The sequence below is a fragment of the Micromesistius poutassou genome (genome assembly GCF_964030765.1).
Source record: "Micromesistius poutassou genome assembly, chromosome: 2".
NCBI lineage: Eukaryota > Metazoa > Chordata > Actinopteri > Gadiformes > Gadidae > Micromesistius > Micromesistius poutassou.
The window spans coordinates 13,373,954-13,393,176 of NC_140272.1; the positions used below are offsets into that span (position 1 = coordinate 13,373,954).

At 43.2% G+C, this 19,223-nt stretch overlaps 1 protein-coding gene across 2 annotated transcripts; it reads left to right on the plus strand.

The window, feature by feature from the left end:
• Positions 1-1,044: 1,044 nt before the first annotated feature.
• Positions 1,045-11,116, plus strand: LOC311338755 (monocarboxylate transporter 2-like). 2 transcript variants are annotated; one of them, XM_084464075.1, is made up of 5 exons: positions 1,045-1,143; positions 1,906-2,131; positions 3,266-3,409; positions 5,579-6,388; positions 9,548-11,116. In XM_084464075.1, exons 2-5 carry the CDS (start codon positions 1,915-1,917, stop codon positions 9,907-9,909), a joined length of 1,533 nt encoding a protein of 510 aa, XP_084320201.1. In that variant the 5' UTR covers positions 1,045-1,143; positions 1,906-1,914; the 3' UTR covers positions 9,910-11,116. The 2 variants fall into 2 exon arrangements, with proteins under 2 accessions (XP_084320201.1, XP_084320202.1); XM_084464076.1 differs by having other exon boundaries at positions 1,088-1,143; positions 1,911-2,131.
• Positions 11,117-19,223: the final 8,107 nt, after the last annotated feature.

Here is a 19,223-nt window from a genome sequence, read left to right on the forward strand (position 1 = left end):
CGACATAGACCTCTGAAGAATAAGTACCGCTTCCGAGGCTCCCGGTTCCCTCGGTCAAATAGGTTTGAATGATCGTAGCCTACACAGAAAACTCTGTAGGTGGCGAAGAAGTAAAAGCTGCGTCACGTTTTGAACTACACACATTTTCCATCTAGTTTCGTCTGGTTTTGGATTGTCTGTGCTGTTAAAATGGCATTTATAAGGGGGGGGGGTACGGGATTGCGGACGGGATTGTTGGGGGGGGGGGGAGGGTACGGGATTGGGGGCGGACGGGATTGTTGAGGGGGGGTTCAGTCACAGTGAAATCCGGGGACATTTCCGGGGACAGCAGTTGCCGGGGACAGGTCACTGAAAACGGGGACTGTCCCCGGAAACCGGGGACGTCTGGTCACCCTACTTTAACGGCACCGACAATCCAAAAAACCAGTCAAAACTAGATGGAAAATGTGTGTAGTTCAAAACGTGACGCAGCTTTTACTTCTTCGCCACCTACAGAGTTTATGTAATATCATTCAAAACTCCCATGTTATTTCCCATAGACATTTTACCGAGGGAACCGGAGCCGGGAATTCTTCAGAGGTCCATTGAGACCACTTTTTGATGGGACGAACTTCAGAACCGTCACGTGGTTTCCATCTGAAAGCATTTTCTTGTGACTTAATCGAAACATCTAGTTTTAGCAGAATGACAAATTAATTCCTGGTATTAAATGATAAAAAACAAAACGGAACTGGAAAAAAAATATGATCTAACAATTGGGGCCGATAACTTCACCTTTACCTTCTAAAAAGCACCCATTGAGAAAAAGCTTGGAGAGTGCCACGCCAGATGATCACATCAGAGCAGAACTCATGGGAGATGTCTAGGCCTTTGTTCGCATACCCGGTTTAGGAATATGTAGTATACCCTTTAACATGTCATCACCCACACTCTTATCACTGTCATCAAAGATTTCCAACATTTGGACGCCGAACATCATAGACGAGCGATCCGTGCTCAAGCCTTTGTTCAAACAGACATGTCATGAACCAGCCGGACCGGGCCGCACGCTACTATTTACATGCAACACGTGACCAGATGTCAGCTTGAGCGGCGGATTACTTTCGTGCACAACAAAACATCGAGGAGTTGAGTGTCTCAAAGGTAGGATGCTTTTTATGAAACTTTATGATGTGTATGCTTGTCTAATGCATACACATACGTGATATCCCGACAATATGTTTAACTTTGAACAGCTTGCATCAGATGGCCACGTGTAGAGAACTTTGTCTTGGGGAAGTCACCCACGTTAACTCACTACGCTTACGCAAAACACGCTGCCTGCTCGTGATTACTTTGCGGTGCTGTAGGGATCCCCAGTTACACGTCTCGGGGTCGGGGGTCGCGGAAGGAGGGGGTTCAGTTGTGGTCTGATGGCTTTATGTTAAAAGCGATAGGTAGAGTGTTCCTACACTCTATAGAGTGTAGGAACACTCTAAAATAAATAAACGACCAGTGAACGTTTGCGGCACACTGCTGTTACATCCGTTTTTAGCAATAAGTCAATGGTTTTACTTACTTTCGATTAGTAGTTGAAGTTTTTTTTTTTTAACGCAGTAGCGTTAAGTGATACAGACGACAGTGATACAATCACCATTTCGTTGAATATGTTAAACGTCATGTGTTTAATGCTAAACGTTATACGTAACAACATGTATCACAAATATCCGGCAATTTCATGAACAATATGATATATGATATCGTTTAGTATAGGCTACTACCCGAGACTTGGGCCAGGATTTGCAGAATGGACAAGTTTCGTGATTTTACAAGACAAAGCGAGCGTCGCACACATCTATTCTCATTTGTGTTGTCATTCAATGTAAAATGAATCTCTGTAATTAATCTCGGGTTTCTTTGGCCCAGAACAGGAACATGCCCCAATCACCAGCTGCTACATTGGCCCACACCCCTCCGGATGGGGGCTGGGGGTGGATGGTGGTTTTCGGGTCCTTTATTTCGATTGGCTTCTCCTACTCGTTTTCCAAAGCCCTCACTGTATTCTTCAAAGACATCCAACAAGATTTTGACGTCAGCTACAGCGTTATAGCATGGGTCGCCTCCATCATGCTTGCTACCATGTACGCTGGCGGTAAGTTGTAAAAAAAACAAACACTCGTTTGTCGGAGTAAGTTAACGAGGGGTTAAATGGAAGGAAGATGTCGCTTGCATGTGATTCTCACATGTCTTTAGTTAACCTCAATGACGTTATTTTCATCTTTGCGCAGATTGGTTATTTGTTGTTCTTTCTGCCCTTCAGTCTTGTGTTTTATGTTTTATTTTATGTTAAGTGTCATAGCGCATTTATGCCAATATTTTCATAGTCAACTGGTGATTGTTTATAAAGTAGTCACCATGCATGGCATCATGATTATATTTTTGAAGTTGGCCCACTTGCCATGTTGATTGAGACCATGTGAGCAATTGTCAGAAGCATTCTGTCACAGCAAAACCAAACATAAAATACCCACTTAAAAATCAAGGCTGCCTATCTTTCACTGGGTGCTTGCACTTCCTTTCAAAGTTGTGTTTTTCATGGACCTTGAAGGAATTCATTAGATGACACAAATTTACTACCAAGCCAAGATCTAGCGGAGGCTCTAAGAGTGAATTCATCTGTGACCGCCTGCAAGGGCTAGAGGACAACGGGGTGCCTGGCTCACCCACGGTCAACCACACAGAAAGACCCAGCTAGTGAAATATCCCCCTTCCATAGGGTCTGAGACACATGGCTTCATCATATTGTCCTTGGGAGAGCTTCAGCAATGTCACCCAGAGGAGGAGACAGGGGGAATACATCAGTGGAAAGGTTCAGCACATTGGGGTCTGGCGCCATGGTCCCAATGGGAGGGACATGACAGCCATTCCAAAGAACCTCTGACTCAAGGCACCAGAGTGATAAAGTTATAATAGAAGTGGAAGGGGTGGGCCGTTTGTGGGATGCTTGCCTATTGTGCTACAGTCACACTGCACACAGTTTGATCTATGAGGCAGTGTGAGGTCAATGCCTCTGTTTAAATGTATGACCACACACATTTACATTTACATGTCATTTTTTAGCAGACAAGCCTCACTGGTTGCCTGCAAGTTAATGATGTACAAATATGCCATACAACATTAGGTCCTACAAATGAGTAAGGCATTATTAATGGGTTTTGTTGTACTGTACTATACTGTACTATACTACATGTGTGCATACATTTTCTGATTCCTGTCCTGTTTGCAGGACCCTTGAGCGGTATGCTGGTTAACCGTTTCGGAAGTCGCCCAGTAACCATAGTCGGTGGATTAATGTGTGGGCTGTCGATGGTGGCTGCCTCTTTTGGAAATTCCATCATCCACCTCTACATTTGCATTGGTCTAATTGGAGGTATGCTCTCAATGAATGTATGTATGTATTTATTTGCACATTGGTTGTTAAAGAGATTCCACCTGGTTGCAACAGAGTTTGCATGCATAGCTGACTAAAATGAATGGATTTAGTAGCTGTAGCTGCTCTAACGGGAAGCTTCACTATCATTCATGTGGAAAATATGTGAATTACATGATGACTTCCTAGGTAGTTATTATCCACAAATGGTTGTCTGATAATGTTGATTGTTCTACTATAAACATAATAAACCAGGGCACTGTCCATTCCCCTCTGCTCTCTCCGTTGTATATCATCCATTGTCCAAAATGTCATACTTATCTGATATGTTTTATGAACCAAACGTGGTACACGACCATTTGGGAGCTTGAACTGCATAGTAAGCAACATTTTCAATGTGAAATATTTTCCCACACATCTCCCCCGAGAATAGCAGTGACGTAGTAAAATAGTACTCTGTGTACACTAGACCTACTATTAAAAATGCTTTCTCTGTGTCCGTAAGTATGACAAATTAATAATGCTTTACTTTATGTATGCTACATTTTTTTTATTTCACATCCAAGTACCATATGCAATGAATTCTGTATAAAATAACCTGGTAAGGAACATTTACTATGCACTAGTAACTACCAATGGTAAATCAATCATACACACTGTGAGACGCATAAGCACATTGTGCGCAGATCGTTGAAAATACATTTTTCCAGCCCTAACATCCACAACAATAACTAATGATCCTGTATAGTATCATATGCTACCACATTTATTTAAAATGTAACTAAGAACAAGCCCAATGTTTTTCAATGAAACTAAGAATGAAGCATTCTCACTAAAGTCCCTAGTTCAGTCCATCCCCCTGTCCCTCCTCATGTGGCTTGTCATTCTTCCCATGGGTTGGACTGGGCCCTCCTGGGGGATGAAGATCCATGTCCTCGGAGGCTCTGTGGGAAGGCCAGGTTTGGGTTTTCTCCCCCGACTGTGCTGCAACGCTGTCAGTTCCGGCCCAGGGCATCTGTCCTGGTTCACGGGCCGCAGCCAGAGCACCGAGGGGACTAGCGTTTAGAACCGCTAATTAAGAGTGAACTGTCCCTTATCCCCCCATAGAGCGTGGCCCTCTGTACTTTTACCTCTGAGCTCCCATCATGCCCTTAACCTGGGGGAATGGGGGGAGGGGGGTCCCTGTCACACTGTGAGGCTCATTACCCTTCCAAGGCCATGTTGTAGGGATTCAGTAGGACGGCTGGCACTCACATAGGCCTGAGCAACCGCCCTAGCACAGACCTGAACAACGGCTTATCGTTCATCTCTTGAAGATGCGTCAAATTTTTCTTTATTTGTTTGAGCTATTTGTGACTTGTGGACAGGACAGTGAAAAGAGACCTGAAAGTGGGTTGAAGAATAGAGGAAATTACATGTAGCGTAGGACCACAGGTGGGAATCGAACCTGCGGGGTTAGCGCAGTTGCGGGTTAAACCTCTGATCCACACCAGCATTTGTCTAGCAATCTTTCTTTTGTAGAGAAAATTGAGTTGGGTTTCTATGATTTTAATGTAAATTAAACATTATGCCCTGAATTTATTTCAGACAAACATTGTCGAATGTGACTGAAAATTAGCTTATAAGGTTAAAAAGTTTATTTTCCTTTCATGGTGACTTTCGTTTAGGTTAAGGAGCTCCCTTAAAATATGATTTAGATCACAAAGTTCATTCTCTCTCTCCCATTTCAATGAATTTGTTATTTTCCCTGAAAGTGACAAGCACATACTTTTCTTCAATTGAATTATTGTAGGCAGTAGAGCTCAAGCAAAAGCACACACTTTTATCCTAGCAAAATATCAGTTTAATGTCTCACAAAGATAATCTTCAATATCCAAATAGCTGTCTCAAGGTCTGCTGGTCAGATTTAAGAACAGAAAGTTTAGGATATATTTCCAATTCATGCTAGTTCTATCTTATGTTATTATATTTCAGGGGGAAATTGTATATCCACAGTGTGCACTTATTTTACGATTGAGATATCCACTATATGGGATGGGAGACATGTATTGAGTAAACAGAGTTATCTAAATGTATTGGATTATTGCTTTACAATTCTCAAGTCCATGAAAGTTATAGAGCTATTACAATCATGACTGTTTTCTCTCTTCTAAAACTACTTGCACACAGGACTCGGACTATCCTTCAACCTCAACGCCTCCCTGACCATCATCAGCAAGTACTTCCTTGTGAGACGGCCTTTAGCCAACGGTTTGGCCATGACCGGGAGTCCCGTGTTCCTGTGTTTCCTAGCCCCTCTTAACCAGTTCTTCCTTTCCAACTTTGGTTGGAGGGGCAGCTTCCTCATCCTGGGTGCGCTGATGCTCAACTGCTGTGTGGCCGGGGCCCTGATGCGGCCCATTCCCTCGGCCATTGTCCCATCCGTGGAGAACGGCTCTCAGAAAGGCCGAGAGGCAGGGAGCCAAGGAACCAAGCTGAAATCTAACTGTTTGAGCCGCATTAAGATCGTGGACTTATCCCTTTTCAAAGACCCAGGCTTCATCATCTACCTCATCGGGAACTCCATGTTCTTCTTCGGGGCTTATGCTCCCATCGTCTTCCTGTCCTCCTACGCCGTCAGCCAGGGCGTGGACGAGTTCTCGGCCGCCTCGCTGCTCTCCATCATGGGATTCGTGGACATGTTCACCCGGCCCGGCACGGGGCTGTTGGCCAACACCAAGTGGATAAGGCCCCGCATCCAGTACTTCCTGAGCTTTGCCATGGTCTTCAACGGGACGTGCCATCTCCTGTGCCCTCTGGCCAATAGTTACGCCAGCCTGGTGGTCTACGCAGCGTTCTTCGGCATTGGCTTCGGCATGGTGTTTGCGCTGATATTCGAGTGCTTGATGGATATCATGGGACCCCTGCGTTTCCCCAAGGCGATTGGGCTGGTCACCATCATAGAATGCTGTCCCATGCTTCTCGGACCGCCTATTGCAGGTGAGATATGCAGTGTACACTACACCACATCAAAGTCCAGAGGCAGCGCATTCCTTGCTATCTAGATTTGACACATTTTAAAATAATGTTAACAACAGCGAGAGTTTCGGTTCTATCATTAATGGGAGCAATGTGTAATAAAGTCAGAAACAAGCACACAATCACAGACAAATGTAGAAAGACACCAGGGTGAATCAGGCTGTGGTGAATGATTCAATGTCATTCTTTCATTCTCTGTCTGCTTGGCTGTTTGTCACACCATGCTCGCAGCCCTAGAAGGGAGCTCAACTGCTTTCTATCCAGGGTGTCATTATTGTGAGATATTCCCTGTAGACTTGCATTATCATCTGTGAGCAGGGGTGCAACCTAGGCTGCAGAAAAAGTTTTAATTGGTCGTAGCTTTTTACAACTGAGAATTCATTTGTCATTCACATGGCTTTGGCTATCAGTATATGTCCACTTGACCATTAGATATCCACACAAATTATGGAATATAACCTTTAACATAATTTAGAATGTAAATAAAGTCTTTACAACGCAAGGCAAGGAAACAAATATTTTGTACTTGTTCTGTGCAAAGAGAAGTTGCTATACTCATTACCTTTGGTTTTGGGAAAATTCCCAACATTTTGACTACCATGTGATAACATTGCTCTTGAGTAAGGGATAGCCGGATAGATACCACATACACCTGTGGACATCGTATCAGCAAACACAAATGTCAACTCTAAAGTTCACTTGGTTGGACTCATTTCCTACCAAGTGTTCCTGACAAATGGGCTGAGGAAGTTAGTGTATGAAACATATTTCACCGTATGTACCCACGTCTTGGCAGATTTATCCATGTCCTCTACTTTAGCCTCTCTCCATTTGATTTAATGAGGTGAAAACTTATACGGCCTAAAGCCCTGTCTGCTGCTCATTTAATGGGGTAAATAAAGGCCAACCAAGATTCGCCTCCAGAGGGCACAATCTTCACGTCTGTCCCTCACCAGATTGCCATCGCTGCCTCTTCACATCTTTCCCTCCCACCCCCCCTCGCCCCCACCCCTCCCTCCCACTGCAAATGCAAGGGTCACCCCAATTAGTGGAAAGCAAGATAATTGTTTGTAATTAGCCTTTTGCTTTGGGTGTTTAATGATGTTCTTAGTTGTGACTCCAGCCATTGAATTCCTGTACCTGGACCGTAATTAGGCTGTACATTTTTTTTAAATGATATACAGTGTATATATATAAATATAATGAGACTCGTGCCAGATGGATTTAATTACCGTTTGGCCAATCAAGGGTGGTCTTAATGAGGGTGATGGTCATCGGTGTGCTCACTAGATGATCGCCATCAATCAGGTGTCAGCAGCCTGTTTCGAGGAGACTGATCCATGGGCAAAGTGACTCTATGTGTGTCACACACACACACACACACACACACACACACACACACACACACACACACACACACACACACACACACACACACACACACACACACACACACACACACACACACACACACACACACACACACACACACAGTAGAAGTAGTCTTTTCGAATCAGATTTTATTTGGCTTGCTTAACCAAAGGAACCGCCCAAATAAACCAAATTGCATCCCTCTGTACTCTCGGACTAGTTTTGCACTTGATGGTGCCGTGTATCTGATTCATTGAAGGGTAAATATGGGGTTTCAAAGATCTTGTTCATTAGAGGATAAAGTGGATAAGGGGTTTAAAATTGATTTTACTTTGCGCCCTTCAGTCATAAAATGCAAGAAATCAAAGGTATCAGTATGTGAAGAAATAAGCTTTTCAAAAAGTAGATATATTAAATCTCAAACTTCATGACAGCATCCAGTTGTTATGTTATTGTTAACACATAGAAATACAATAGATTGTGCGATGTTCCAGGACTGTAGCTTGATCTCCTGCCTCGGTCACCCATTGTGCTATTACTCTGCCAATGAAAGCCAAAGAAAAATGGTGAACCGACTTGACACCATAACAACATTATATTTCAATCTCTTGAACTGAACTTCCCATTTGGCAGTGAATTTAATTCAAAATGTAAATCGTATTTTTAAGCACTGAGTGATTTTGGACCTAAACACGCGTGTTATGAGCCCACTAGAGATCTCTGGTCATCGGGCCGATGTGCTCACTGATGCCAGGGTTTGAACCAAGCACGGGAGAGCAGCTCTTAGTTTTGATCACAGATCTGGAACATACTTCCAGAACATGTACGGTCTGCCTTCACACTTTATTATTTAAAATCAGAAAATTACTGTTTGCCGCGGGTTTTAGTTTAAAATGTATGTCTGCACATGTATTCTCGCTGTTAGTTTACGACTGTCCCTTTTAATGTTTTTCCTTGTAATTTCTTCTTTTGTAAAGCGCCTATGAATGGCCTTGTGTTTGAATGGTGCTATGGAAATATACTTCAATCAAACACAACCAACCGGGTGGGGTTGGGTGGCACACAAAAAAGCGCAGAGAGAAATGACGAAATGACATGCCTGTCTGGGAGCAAGCGGGTTCCCTTTTGCTATTTTTATTAAGGACTGGAGACTTAAATCTGATCTTAACCACATTTGTCACCTCTCTGCCGACTTAGGCTAGAAATGTAGTGTTATTAGAATTGGCCTCTCTCCTGATTCGTTCTAGTCTCAGCCGGCCAAATTGCCTTCCCAGAGATGCTGGTTCACTGATGGTAGTGGAGGTGGGGTAGGGAGTCGAGGGGAGCGGGTGTAGTAATGGCTATCATTTTCACTGAGGCTCTTTCTGAAAGCCAGGGTTTGAAAAGCACGTTGAAAGCTATTGTTCTTATCCACACATACAGGCACAGGACCTACGTTCTGTGCGAGGGAATGTCTCCTTAGCACCCTACCTTTCATAGTGGGGTTATGACTTATACTATTTATATCATTCTTGTTGCATACACCTGCTCACTTGTTGTACATCACATCGTCATCTGACAAACTCACTGCATGGTATCAGCTTGGATGTATGGTATCATACCAGTGCATTAGGGACCTCGTCATACCTAGCTAGCTCTGTGTTGACCAGCTACTGCTGTACCATTAGGACCATATACTATTGTTTGGTTACACCTTGAAGGTAGTGGAAGAGATTACTAGGCAACAATCCAACTGTCTTCTGTCCTCAGGGGCTCTGGTAGACCACTATGCGGACCACAGGTATCTCTTCGTCATGTGCGGGGCCGTGATTCTCACCGGTGGGCTCTTCCTCTTCGTCATGAACGTGTACAACTACCACCGGATAGACAAGAAGGGGAAGGCCAAGGACCAGGAGCTGCAGGGGGGCGACATCCAGCAGCAGGAACAGGCCTTGGAGCACATGCCAGAGGAGGGTCCACTGGCCCCTGGGTCGGGGGAGGATGAGATGGGGCCCGGGGCCACGGAGGAAGATGAAGCCATGGGGGAAGATGGAGCCATGGGGGATCATGTTAGGAGGAGTGCTGATCACTTGAGTAAGGGGAGCCAAGAGTTTCATGATATTTCTATTTAGTTTCATGATGTCTCTTTTTAGTTGAATGAGTCTCTGTGTAGAAGTTGTGCTTGGAGTTTCTTTTTTGCAGTATTTTTATTTTACTTTTTTATAAGTTAGAGTGATTGCATTGTTGTGCATTGGTGTATTTTACTTGAAATAGTCATGCTGATTTGCAATCGATTTTTGCCTTTTTTTATGGATTGCTGCACAATTTGCACAATTTACAAGTAATGTGTGAATGAATGTTGCATTTAAATTGTTCCTTAAAATTCAATGAATATTTACCGCAGTGGTTTTACCTCGGGTCTAAATGACATAAGATGAATGGATGATGTGTTGCTACATCTGAGCAAGAGGGTCTGGGACGGATTGAACTACTGTGCATTCCGTTCAACTATTATTATTTTTTCTTTAAAACAAGCATTCATCAATGAAGTGGAGACATGTAAACCATGCTCCTGTTTTAAAATGCTCAGTGTTCTGAGGCCTTTTCTGTTGTAGGCCTACTGTATTTCAAGTTAAGAGAACTTTTCAAAGTGCATTTTAATTTCAATATGGTATACTCTTGTTAAAGTAAAAATGTTTCAGTACCAAATTTAATGGTAACGGTTACTTTCAATGTAAAAGCATTTCATGTTGAATGTTTGACTTTCTGAATGATTGATTTAATTTATTTTAATGATGCAGTTTGAAAGTATTCTATTTGCCAGGGTTCTATTTATAGTAGTGAAATCACCTAAAAATGTAATTTGACTCAACATTGGGGTTGTATTTAATGTTAGCTGTTGGGCCTGTTTTCCACCACACACGCCTAACGCTTAATCCATTACCTTACTCTTGAACGAGAAGGTCTTGCATCATGTTGAGTTGTAAATGTCTTATTGTTTACAAATGTTTTCATTGACTTAATTTGACTTTGTTACAGAGCGTTGACTTACTTTACATTCCTTACTTAATGTTCCGGCCATACCGTATCCCTCCTCCTCTGACATTACCTTTCCACATGCATGGTCACTTTGTTTACATAGACATGGTTCCTGCTTATTTTAAAAATGACCGTTTTGGAGTGTTTATCTGGGTTATGCACTCAGATATTAATTTGTGCCATCATATGCTACTGAAGATTTCTCACAGGATAAATATTCATAACTTTTTTTTTCTTTCTGTGTGACATTTTGTGATTTTACAAATTCCTAATTAAAGATAAATAATAAAGGGGATGAACCACAAACATGGATGACTGTGAACGTCTTCCACATTGCTGTTTTCCCCGCTGTACAGCATCATGGGTGTAACGAGCGCAAGTCACTAACGGTGTCTAAATAGTTAATTACGCCTACAAGAGCCGTGTGTGTCTTGAATGCTCATGCATATTGCGAGGCGCGCCGTGCATAACAATGCGTACGGTACACAGAGACCCTCCTGATTGGTGGTTAGGGTTAGGCCGACAACCCCGGCTTGTCGTCTTTCGGGTCTTTTTGCACATTCCACCATTCTGACATTCAAGAGTAAAAACGATCGAAGTCAAGATTTGTCCAAAAGCCTTGTGCTTCGTGGTTGTGACGGCGGTATCGGTTGGCCGTGTCCAATATCTCACGTCAATTAAAAGACTTTGGGACAAACTTGAAAATGTCAGCAGCTTAAGGACGCGTAGGCTACACCTAATGAAGCGGGGTGTTCCGGGCCGGCGCCTCGAACCGTGTGCGGTCTCACACGTGCACTCAGCAAATCGGTGGGCCAATAAATTAAGACTAAGTGCGCGCACGCGCGCACACACACACACACACACACACACACACACACGGCCACGCGGTCCAGCACAACCTTGGCCCAGTGTGAAGTTATGAACACACGTCCTGCGGACCAGGCAAGGTGGCGCTGTTCCCCCAGAGACGTGCCGATGGCCGTTGTGTTCAGGAATCTGTGGCTGATTGTATATTTTTCCCCGTCCTGGTCTCCTGTTCACTTCAGTTCTCTGACCCACTCCGGGGACACTAGAGGTCTATGGGGTGGCATTTGTAAAAGTTTCTCAAAACTGTGCTCCACTTTTTATTAGATGTAGCCCCATTTCTACCTCTTTTTAGTTTAGTAATAACGTCCCCTGCAAATGGACACTTTCACATCGGTACAATGCAACCCCAAAAATATGTACATCACATTTTTACCTAAATTGGCCATCGTTAATGTGAGGCACGTTTTTATAGGCTACTTATTTCAAAGGTGCTCACGGCCCACATGGAACTTTCTCTTTGTGGCCTGTGACTCTCAAGACAGATCGCGAACATTTCCCAGCTCTGATCCATGTTGGAATATGGGCTAAAAACATCAAAACGAACAGCTCTGTTTAAAAGTGTGTTCACCCACTCGTAGAAACACTGATTGGTTGAGTGCTGCAATCAGCGCTCAACTATTGTTGTTCTTTATTCTTTTTAGGCTTTATTCTTTCTTTCTTTCTTTATTATTCTCTACAAATGTTGGGACCCTATCCTTCAGACAGATTCAATTCCACTTTTTAAATGTTCGTATTAGCTTGGAATCGCACACTACCATTCACATTTGAACATATTTAAAACTTAAGAAAATATTTAAAACTTTTGAAAATATTCTACTTTCCGCGGTCCGCCCATTCTCTGCCACTTCAAAATACAGTGCTACCCATTGCAATTTTGGGTACGTTTATCAGATTACTCTAAAAATATATATATTTTTTAGCCAATCGGATCACTCGGAAAAAAAAAAAAGTCCAACCTTCTTGGTGAATCTGGCCATTGATGAGCGCTGCCCACCATGGCGTGATAGGCCTACACACAAACTCACACTTGACTGGGACCGGTGTGCGAAATACGGGGGGGTCCGGGGCTGGGCCCCCCCGATTAACCCATGAGACCCCCTGAAAGCCTCAAAAGCAAAATTTGAAGGGGGTCTCAAATTTCGTCAAAAAAAAAAATATAGGCTTTATATATATATATATATATATATATATATATATATATATATATATATATATATATATATATATATATATATATATATATATATTATTGTCACTAATGGTAATTTAAATGTGTTTAAGCTCACCATGTCCAGTTTTCAGAATTTTAAACATTTATTCACAAATATGTTCTATTTTTTGCCAAGCAGAGCCAGCCAGTCCTGTGCGTATGCAAATTAGCCAAACAGAAGAAGAAAAACATGCGTGTGCAGGTCCATTTATTTTATTTTATTTTTTTTATTATTTTTTTTATATAATTTTTTTATATAATTTTTTATGTATATTTTTTAATATCATTTTTTAATGATTTATTTATATATATATATATATATATAATTTCCATAGGGCTGCATGAATGAACATGAATGAAGTATAGTAGGCTATGCCATGCGTTAAAATAATAATAATAACAATAATACATTCGAGCAAAGTATATTCCAGGCTTCCAAAACAAAATCTAGTTTTAGGGTAAATGATTGGTTAAATGATTTGGGAAAGAATAGCTGATACAGCGTTAAGTTGTACTTTTAAATCAATGCATCTGCAAACACCGTACAGCAAACACATATGTTCTTGACCCAGACATCGTGTACAAGCCCATTACCTTTAGGATTGTATTTGATCGTGAGAAAACATAGTTTTACCGCGAGTGAGTGTTTAAAATAATGAATGAATGCGGGTGATGCTTGGTGGGCGTGTGTGTGCGCGCCCATCTGTCTAAACACACGCAAATTAAACACGTAACGCATAATGCAGTCCATGGCGATATATATCAACAGGGAGACAGATGCATATTGTGGCGAGCTGCACGGGATAGAGACGGGAGCCCAGGTTAAGCAGTCAATCAACTCCGGCGCCCCATACACCGCTTGGCTATGTGACTTGTCTTTATTTACACAAACATTTCAACAGAAAACACGGCACACCTGACCAACACGAACAGCACTCTCACACAGTTTACATGCACAGCTTAATTCGATTAAAGCCATAGCTCGATTATGCTCCTCAATTGGACAACTGCAATTGTCCGCGTCTACATGGCGGTGAGTAAATCGATTCATTGGCCGAAGCGTGTCATGCCCCGGTACGATAGGTGGCGCTGTGCCCATTTCAACTAGTGGTAATAGAGCCACCGGTTGACCTCTTTACGTCACCAGCAACAACAAACTCATTCGAGAAAGCGATGTTTCAGCAGACAGCTGTCAGTTCACTTCGGGTCTATATCATTTCTCCGACACTCCATTGTTCCGGTCGTATGCCGACTCCTCCGGCTGCTCTGCCGGCGGAGCAGTCCGCATACGACCGAGAGGAACAACAATGGAGCGTCTGAGAAATTATATGGGGACCCGAAGTGAACTGACAGCTGAAACATCGCTTTCTCCTCCATGTCGCGTTTCAATCTGGACTTCAGAGAGTCAAAGCCAAAGTTAATTTCCCCCAATTCCTTTTGCCCATGGGCGAGATAAACTCGACTAGGAGTCTTTACTTGTTGTGGAAGTACCAGAGAGTCGGAGAACCCGACGCAGTCTGTAAGATTCATAATATCAGAGAATACCCCCGTCAGTTCGGCCGTGGCGCAATGAATTAATAAAGATCGTAGTTATTTTACAACCTCGTTGATGAGAAACATTTAGAAAAACATGGACTTTTTAAGATGACTATGAATCGCATTATCTAGGGGTCTTAACTCGACTATGAGTAAGCCAATTCGATTTGAGTATAGCTCGACTAAGGTGTATACATGCATCTTAGTAATCCAATCATAGTTGGACTAAGCCAATAAATCGACTTTCTTGAGTGTCATGTAAACGCACTGACTCATGGTGTCGGACTAAAAAACTAAAATGTCCTAAAACAATTGTCCCAGTAGCCTATCCTTTACGGCACCTGGAACACGGCGACCACGCCCACGTTCGCCACAATATTATGAACACAAGTCGACAACGATAATGTATACAATACTGGTAACAAACGATATTTGTTAATGTATTGCCGCATATCATTAAATAGACCCACAGTTGTGGCCATCGAGGACCGCGTCCGCATATGTTTTAAGTTGTCTTTGCCGCAATTTACATGACAAATCAGTGTTTCTGAAGTTGGAGAAGAAAACGCTATTAGATGTGTTAATTATGCATATTATTTTGCCATAAACTGAGCCATTTGAAGTTTGAAATTCATGTGGTCATGCATCTGTCACAGCGGAGACTGCAAACGCGCTGTCAAAAATCAACTCGTCAAGTCAAAATGCGCTGGCTCTTAAAGGGGATGGGAGATGCCACTCTCATTGGTTTATTGCATGTTACGCCCAAAACACACCTACGGGTTTCAGCCCACAAAGTACTTTGACTTTGCGCCTTGACGTCTGCTAAGTATGCTATAGGCCTACTGCATGAGAAAAATTTAGATCGATATTGCGCAACAATCGGGAGATGGGGACCCCCCCGAATATTGAAGGGTATTTCGCACACTGACTGGGACACTGACCCGATTCAACCATTTCAAACTTTATCAGCTCAGCTCATATTTTTTCTTCAAGGTATTCAAACTGTCTTACTTTAGCTATTTGTTTAACTCTTCACTTTATTTGTTTACAACCATTTTACATTTTTTAAATGGTGTGCATGTTTACATTGTTTACTCCATTTAGACTTTTGAACTCTTTGACACAAAACATACAGCACTCACACTTTTTTTTTTTTTTTACAGGAAATGCATTTTCTAGTTACCTGTTGATGTTCAAGTGTCAGTTCTCGTTGACAACAAAAAATGTAATGATTGTGTGTGTGTGTGTGTGTGTGTGTGTGTGTTTGTGTGTGACAACTTGCCTTGGAAAAGCCTATGACGTTTTGATTACTTTTGACCTTTTTTTGATCTGAGTGGATGGGATTTCTGCTGTTTACACGCTGAGTGTGTGGAGGGTTGGGGGGCGATGAGGTCTGCCCACTGTTGCACACAACGCATGGCAGAGAAAAATGTGGTCTCGTGGGTTTAGGGAGACGGCATATATCAACGGCAAACAAAAAATGGAATGATCTGTTTGAGTGAGACAGATATCCCTGGGCCTGCGTGTAGTGCAAACAAAGGCTGCCGGTGTAATAATGATCCCCTTTGAATATTTACAGGGGAACGGTGGTTTTACGTGTGGGCCCACGTATGTGCACACACATATAGGAATGTATTTCTTATTGAGCATTGGATTACAAATTGTTTAGACCTATATACCTACCTGCTGCGTGTGTAGTCTGTAATGAATCCTCGTTCTAACCAGAACATCGTCGGATCTCCCGTAGGAGCTCTCCTATCGATACACTCTGAAGGTTCCATCTGAACGTTTTCGATTGTATTTCTTACAGCGAAAAAACTGTGCAGCTGATGGATCCACTTTACCTGCATAACAAGACTCTCTCAATGCTCTCAAAGCGCTGACCAAAATGTGATCTACATATTTCGTCATGCAAAGGACCCAATGTTCAATAAAGACGTGTACATAAGTCCCTTCCGAGCTCTAGATTGCATCCCTCTTTGCTAACTTAGTAATCAGCTTGAATTATGTAACTGTGTGGACTAATCGGCAGGCTGGATACTCCCTCATGTGATGGCTGAAATCTGACATGCGTTGTGCAATGGCTTGTTGACCTTGCACCCTGTGGTAAAACAGGACACCTTTGAACAAAGTGTTGTTTTTGTAGTAGAATAGCACAGTTTTCTCCACTGCCGATATGTTGGAGGAATATGTTGCAGTTACCCCACGCCACCTTGACCAGTACACGGAAGACCCACGTCAATGCTCTGTTCGAATCCCCCTACCACCTCCTGTCAACCTCTTCTAATGCATTATACATCCCCAGGCCAGGGATGGCACTGCCACTCCTAGCCAAGCGTGTGTGGGTGTGGGTTGCCGGGTATTGTGTGTGTGTGTGTGTGTGTGTGTGTGTGTGTGTGTGTGTGTGTGTGTGTGTGTGTGTGTGTGTGTGTGTGTGTGTGTGTGAGAACGCAGAAATGGAGCCAGAGAGAAAGGGAGACAATGGATGGAAAGAATTCAATGAAAAGAGGCACCACACTGACTCTATGGAGGACTAAAACAGGACCCGAAAAGAAAGGAGAAAGAGTGGCACTCTAACAAGGGATTTTACACGGGGATTTCATTTCTTTAAGGAAGTAAAGTCACGTCCCTTTTTAATTCATCATGTTTATGTTTTTTTTCAAGTTCAAAAAATGGAGCCAGAGAGCGTAGATAATAATAAAAGTAATGTAATGTACATCTATAATTAATATGCTCTCTATGGGCCCTGTGGTCAGGGAGAGGCGGGTGATTTAGTGTGTTTATTGTGTGTGTGTGTGTGTGTGGCAGGCCATCGCCATGGTAATTCTAGTCATCACTCCAGGTTGAGCCTGGCCAGTACAGGACTGTGGGCCATCGGCGGCTCAGGTGGTCCCACAGGTGTGGAGGGAAAGTGTTTTTCCTTCTCTCTCTCTCTCCATGTCTGTCTGTTCTTCCCTCTGTGAAACAACAAGAGAGAAAGGGACGCGGGTTGCAGCCCGGCCCCCAGGCCACCGGTCTCCTTCTGTGTCCCTGTTCTCTCTTTCTCTCCCTGCAGTTCTTTCTCCCGCTCTACGTCCTTTGACCTCCCTCTCACCTCTCTTTACGGCAGCGGATTTCTGTACCTCTGCCCCAGCTCGGTTCATCTGTCCTAGCTGCCCTCTTTACGTACATAAGTGATCTCCTCCTATGTCCTCTGTCTCTCTCGCTCTGAATACATGCCTCTTTCCTTCTATATATTAATATATTGTCTCTCTCTCTGTCTGTCTCTCTGTCTGTCTCTCTCTCTCTCTCTCTCTCTCTCTCTCTCTCTCTCTCTCTCTCTCTCTCTGTGAATGCACTTGAGGAGTCTCCTCCCTCCTCCTCCATCTTCCAGCCAGAGCGCTTTGCAGAATCACAGTTCAAACCAACCTGCCTCCCGGTTTACGGCTGCTTCTGAAACCTTCTGCCACTTTGAATCTCCACCGTTTGAACCAAAAGCCCCATTGCATCTCTTTCACACACACACACACACACACACGCACACGCACACGCACACATACAAATACACACACATACACACACGCACACGCACACATACAAATACACACACACACCCACACCCGCCCACACCTAGTCACTAGTCATTTGTAAAAACCGAGACAACATCTCTACTACTTTTTACTACTCTGCCGCTATTTTCTTCCATTTATTCTTCAACAACCTCTACCTCTCCGTCGATCAACCATTTCGGTTCGCCCGCGCCGCATTCTCAAACTCAACATTTGCGTTGAAATGAGAGGAAATACCAACCCTGTGTGTCTCTGTGGTCTTGTTCTCCCTGCCAGGCGGGATGCCTTCTACCACACTAAGTGCTGCATGTGATTAAGGCTTTGTCAACAGATGTGGAGCAGGTTGCTGGGGTGTGTGGACTTTGCCAGCCAGGTGCCCCCATGCCCGGGTTTAATGGGCAGCATATGGAGGCACTGACTGATGAGCGGGACGGCGGTGCTGACTGGTGGTGGAGTGGTCTGTAACCGCTCCCCTTGTGCCCCACCACACAGACACACACATGCATGTGCCTGCGCACACACAAGCAGAAATCCACACACACACACACACACCTACACATTCATTCACACACACACACACACACACACACACACACACACACACACACACACACACACACACACACACACACACACACATACACACACAAACACACGCACACATCTACACTTACGCACACTCAACTCACGTATGGAATGATAAAAGTGTATGAAGCCCTCACTCTATCTAGCCCTCTATCTCATGACAAGAACAATCTGCAACCTCAAGGTTCAAGGTACATTTTATTGCCATATAGTGCAAACACAATTGGAATTTTTTGCAGCCAGTTATGCACGGATGTGGTTGGCAGACAAGACATTTAGGACAAGACATGATATGACAAGACAACAGTGCAATGGGAATGATAGGTGCTGTAAGTAGTAATACTGATAATGATGCTAGTAATATAATATAAATAGCAGAGCCTATTTTGAAGAACAGATGTATGCCGCAATGCCTTTGCTCGAGGTGGAGATATCTGAGATTATATTAGTAATGGTGAAAATTGGACAACCATCACCCAAAGGGACTCACAATTAAATCTGTTTTATTTGACTGAAATCAGGCAAATGCTTGACTTTTTGGACTATGTCTTTTCTCTTGGCTGTGTGTGTGGTAAAGTGGCCAAAATAGTTTGCATGCAACGTTTTCTTTAACGAGAAGACTATTAGTTCAGCATAGTGGAAATTAAAAACTGAAGCCTCT

Bases quoted from the DNA above. Each gene is read 5' to 3' on its own strand.
- LOC311338755 (XM_084464075.1), top strand. From the start codon at position 1,915: ATGCCCCAATCACCAGCTGCTACATTGGCCCACACCCCTCCGGATGGG. The intron at 2,132-3,265 runs GTAAGTTGTAAA...TCCTGTTTGCAG, and splicing joins TGCTACCATGTACGCTGGCG to GACCCTTGAGCGGTATGCTG. The intron at 6,389-9,547 runs GTGAGATATGCA...TTCTGTCCTCAG, and splicing joins TCTCGGACCGCCTATTGCAG to GGGCTCTGGTAGACCACTAT.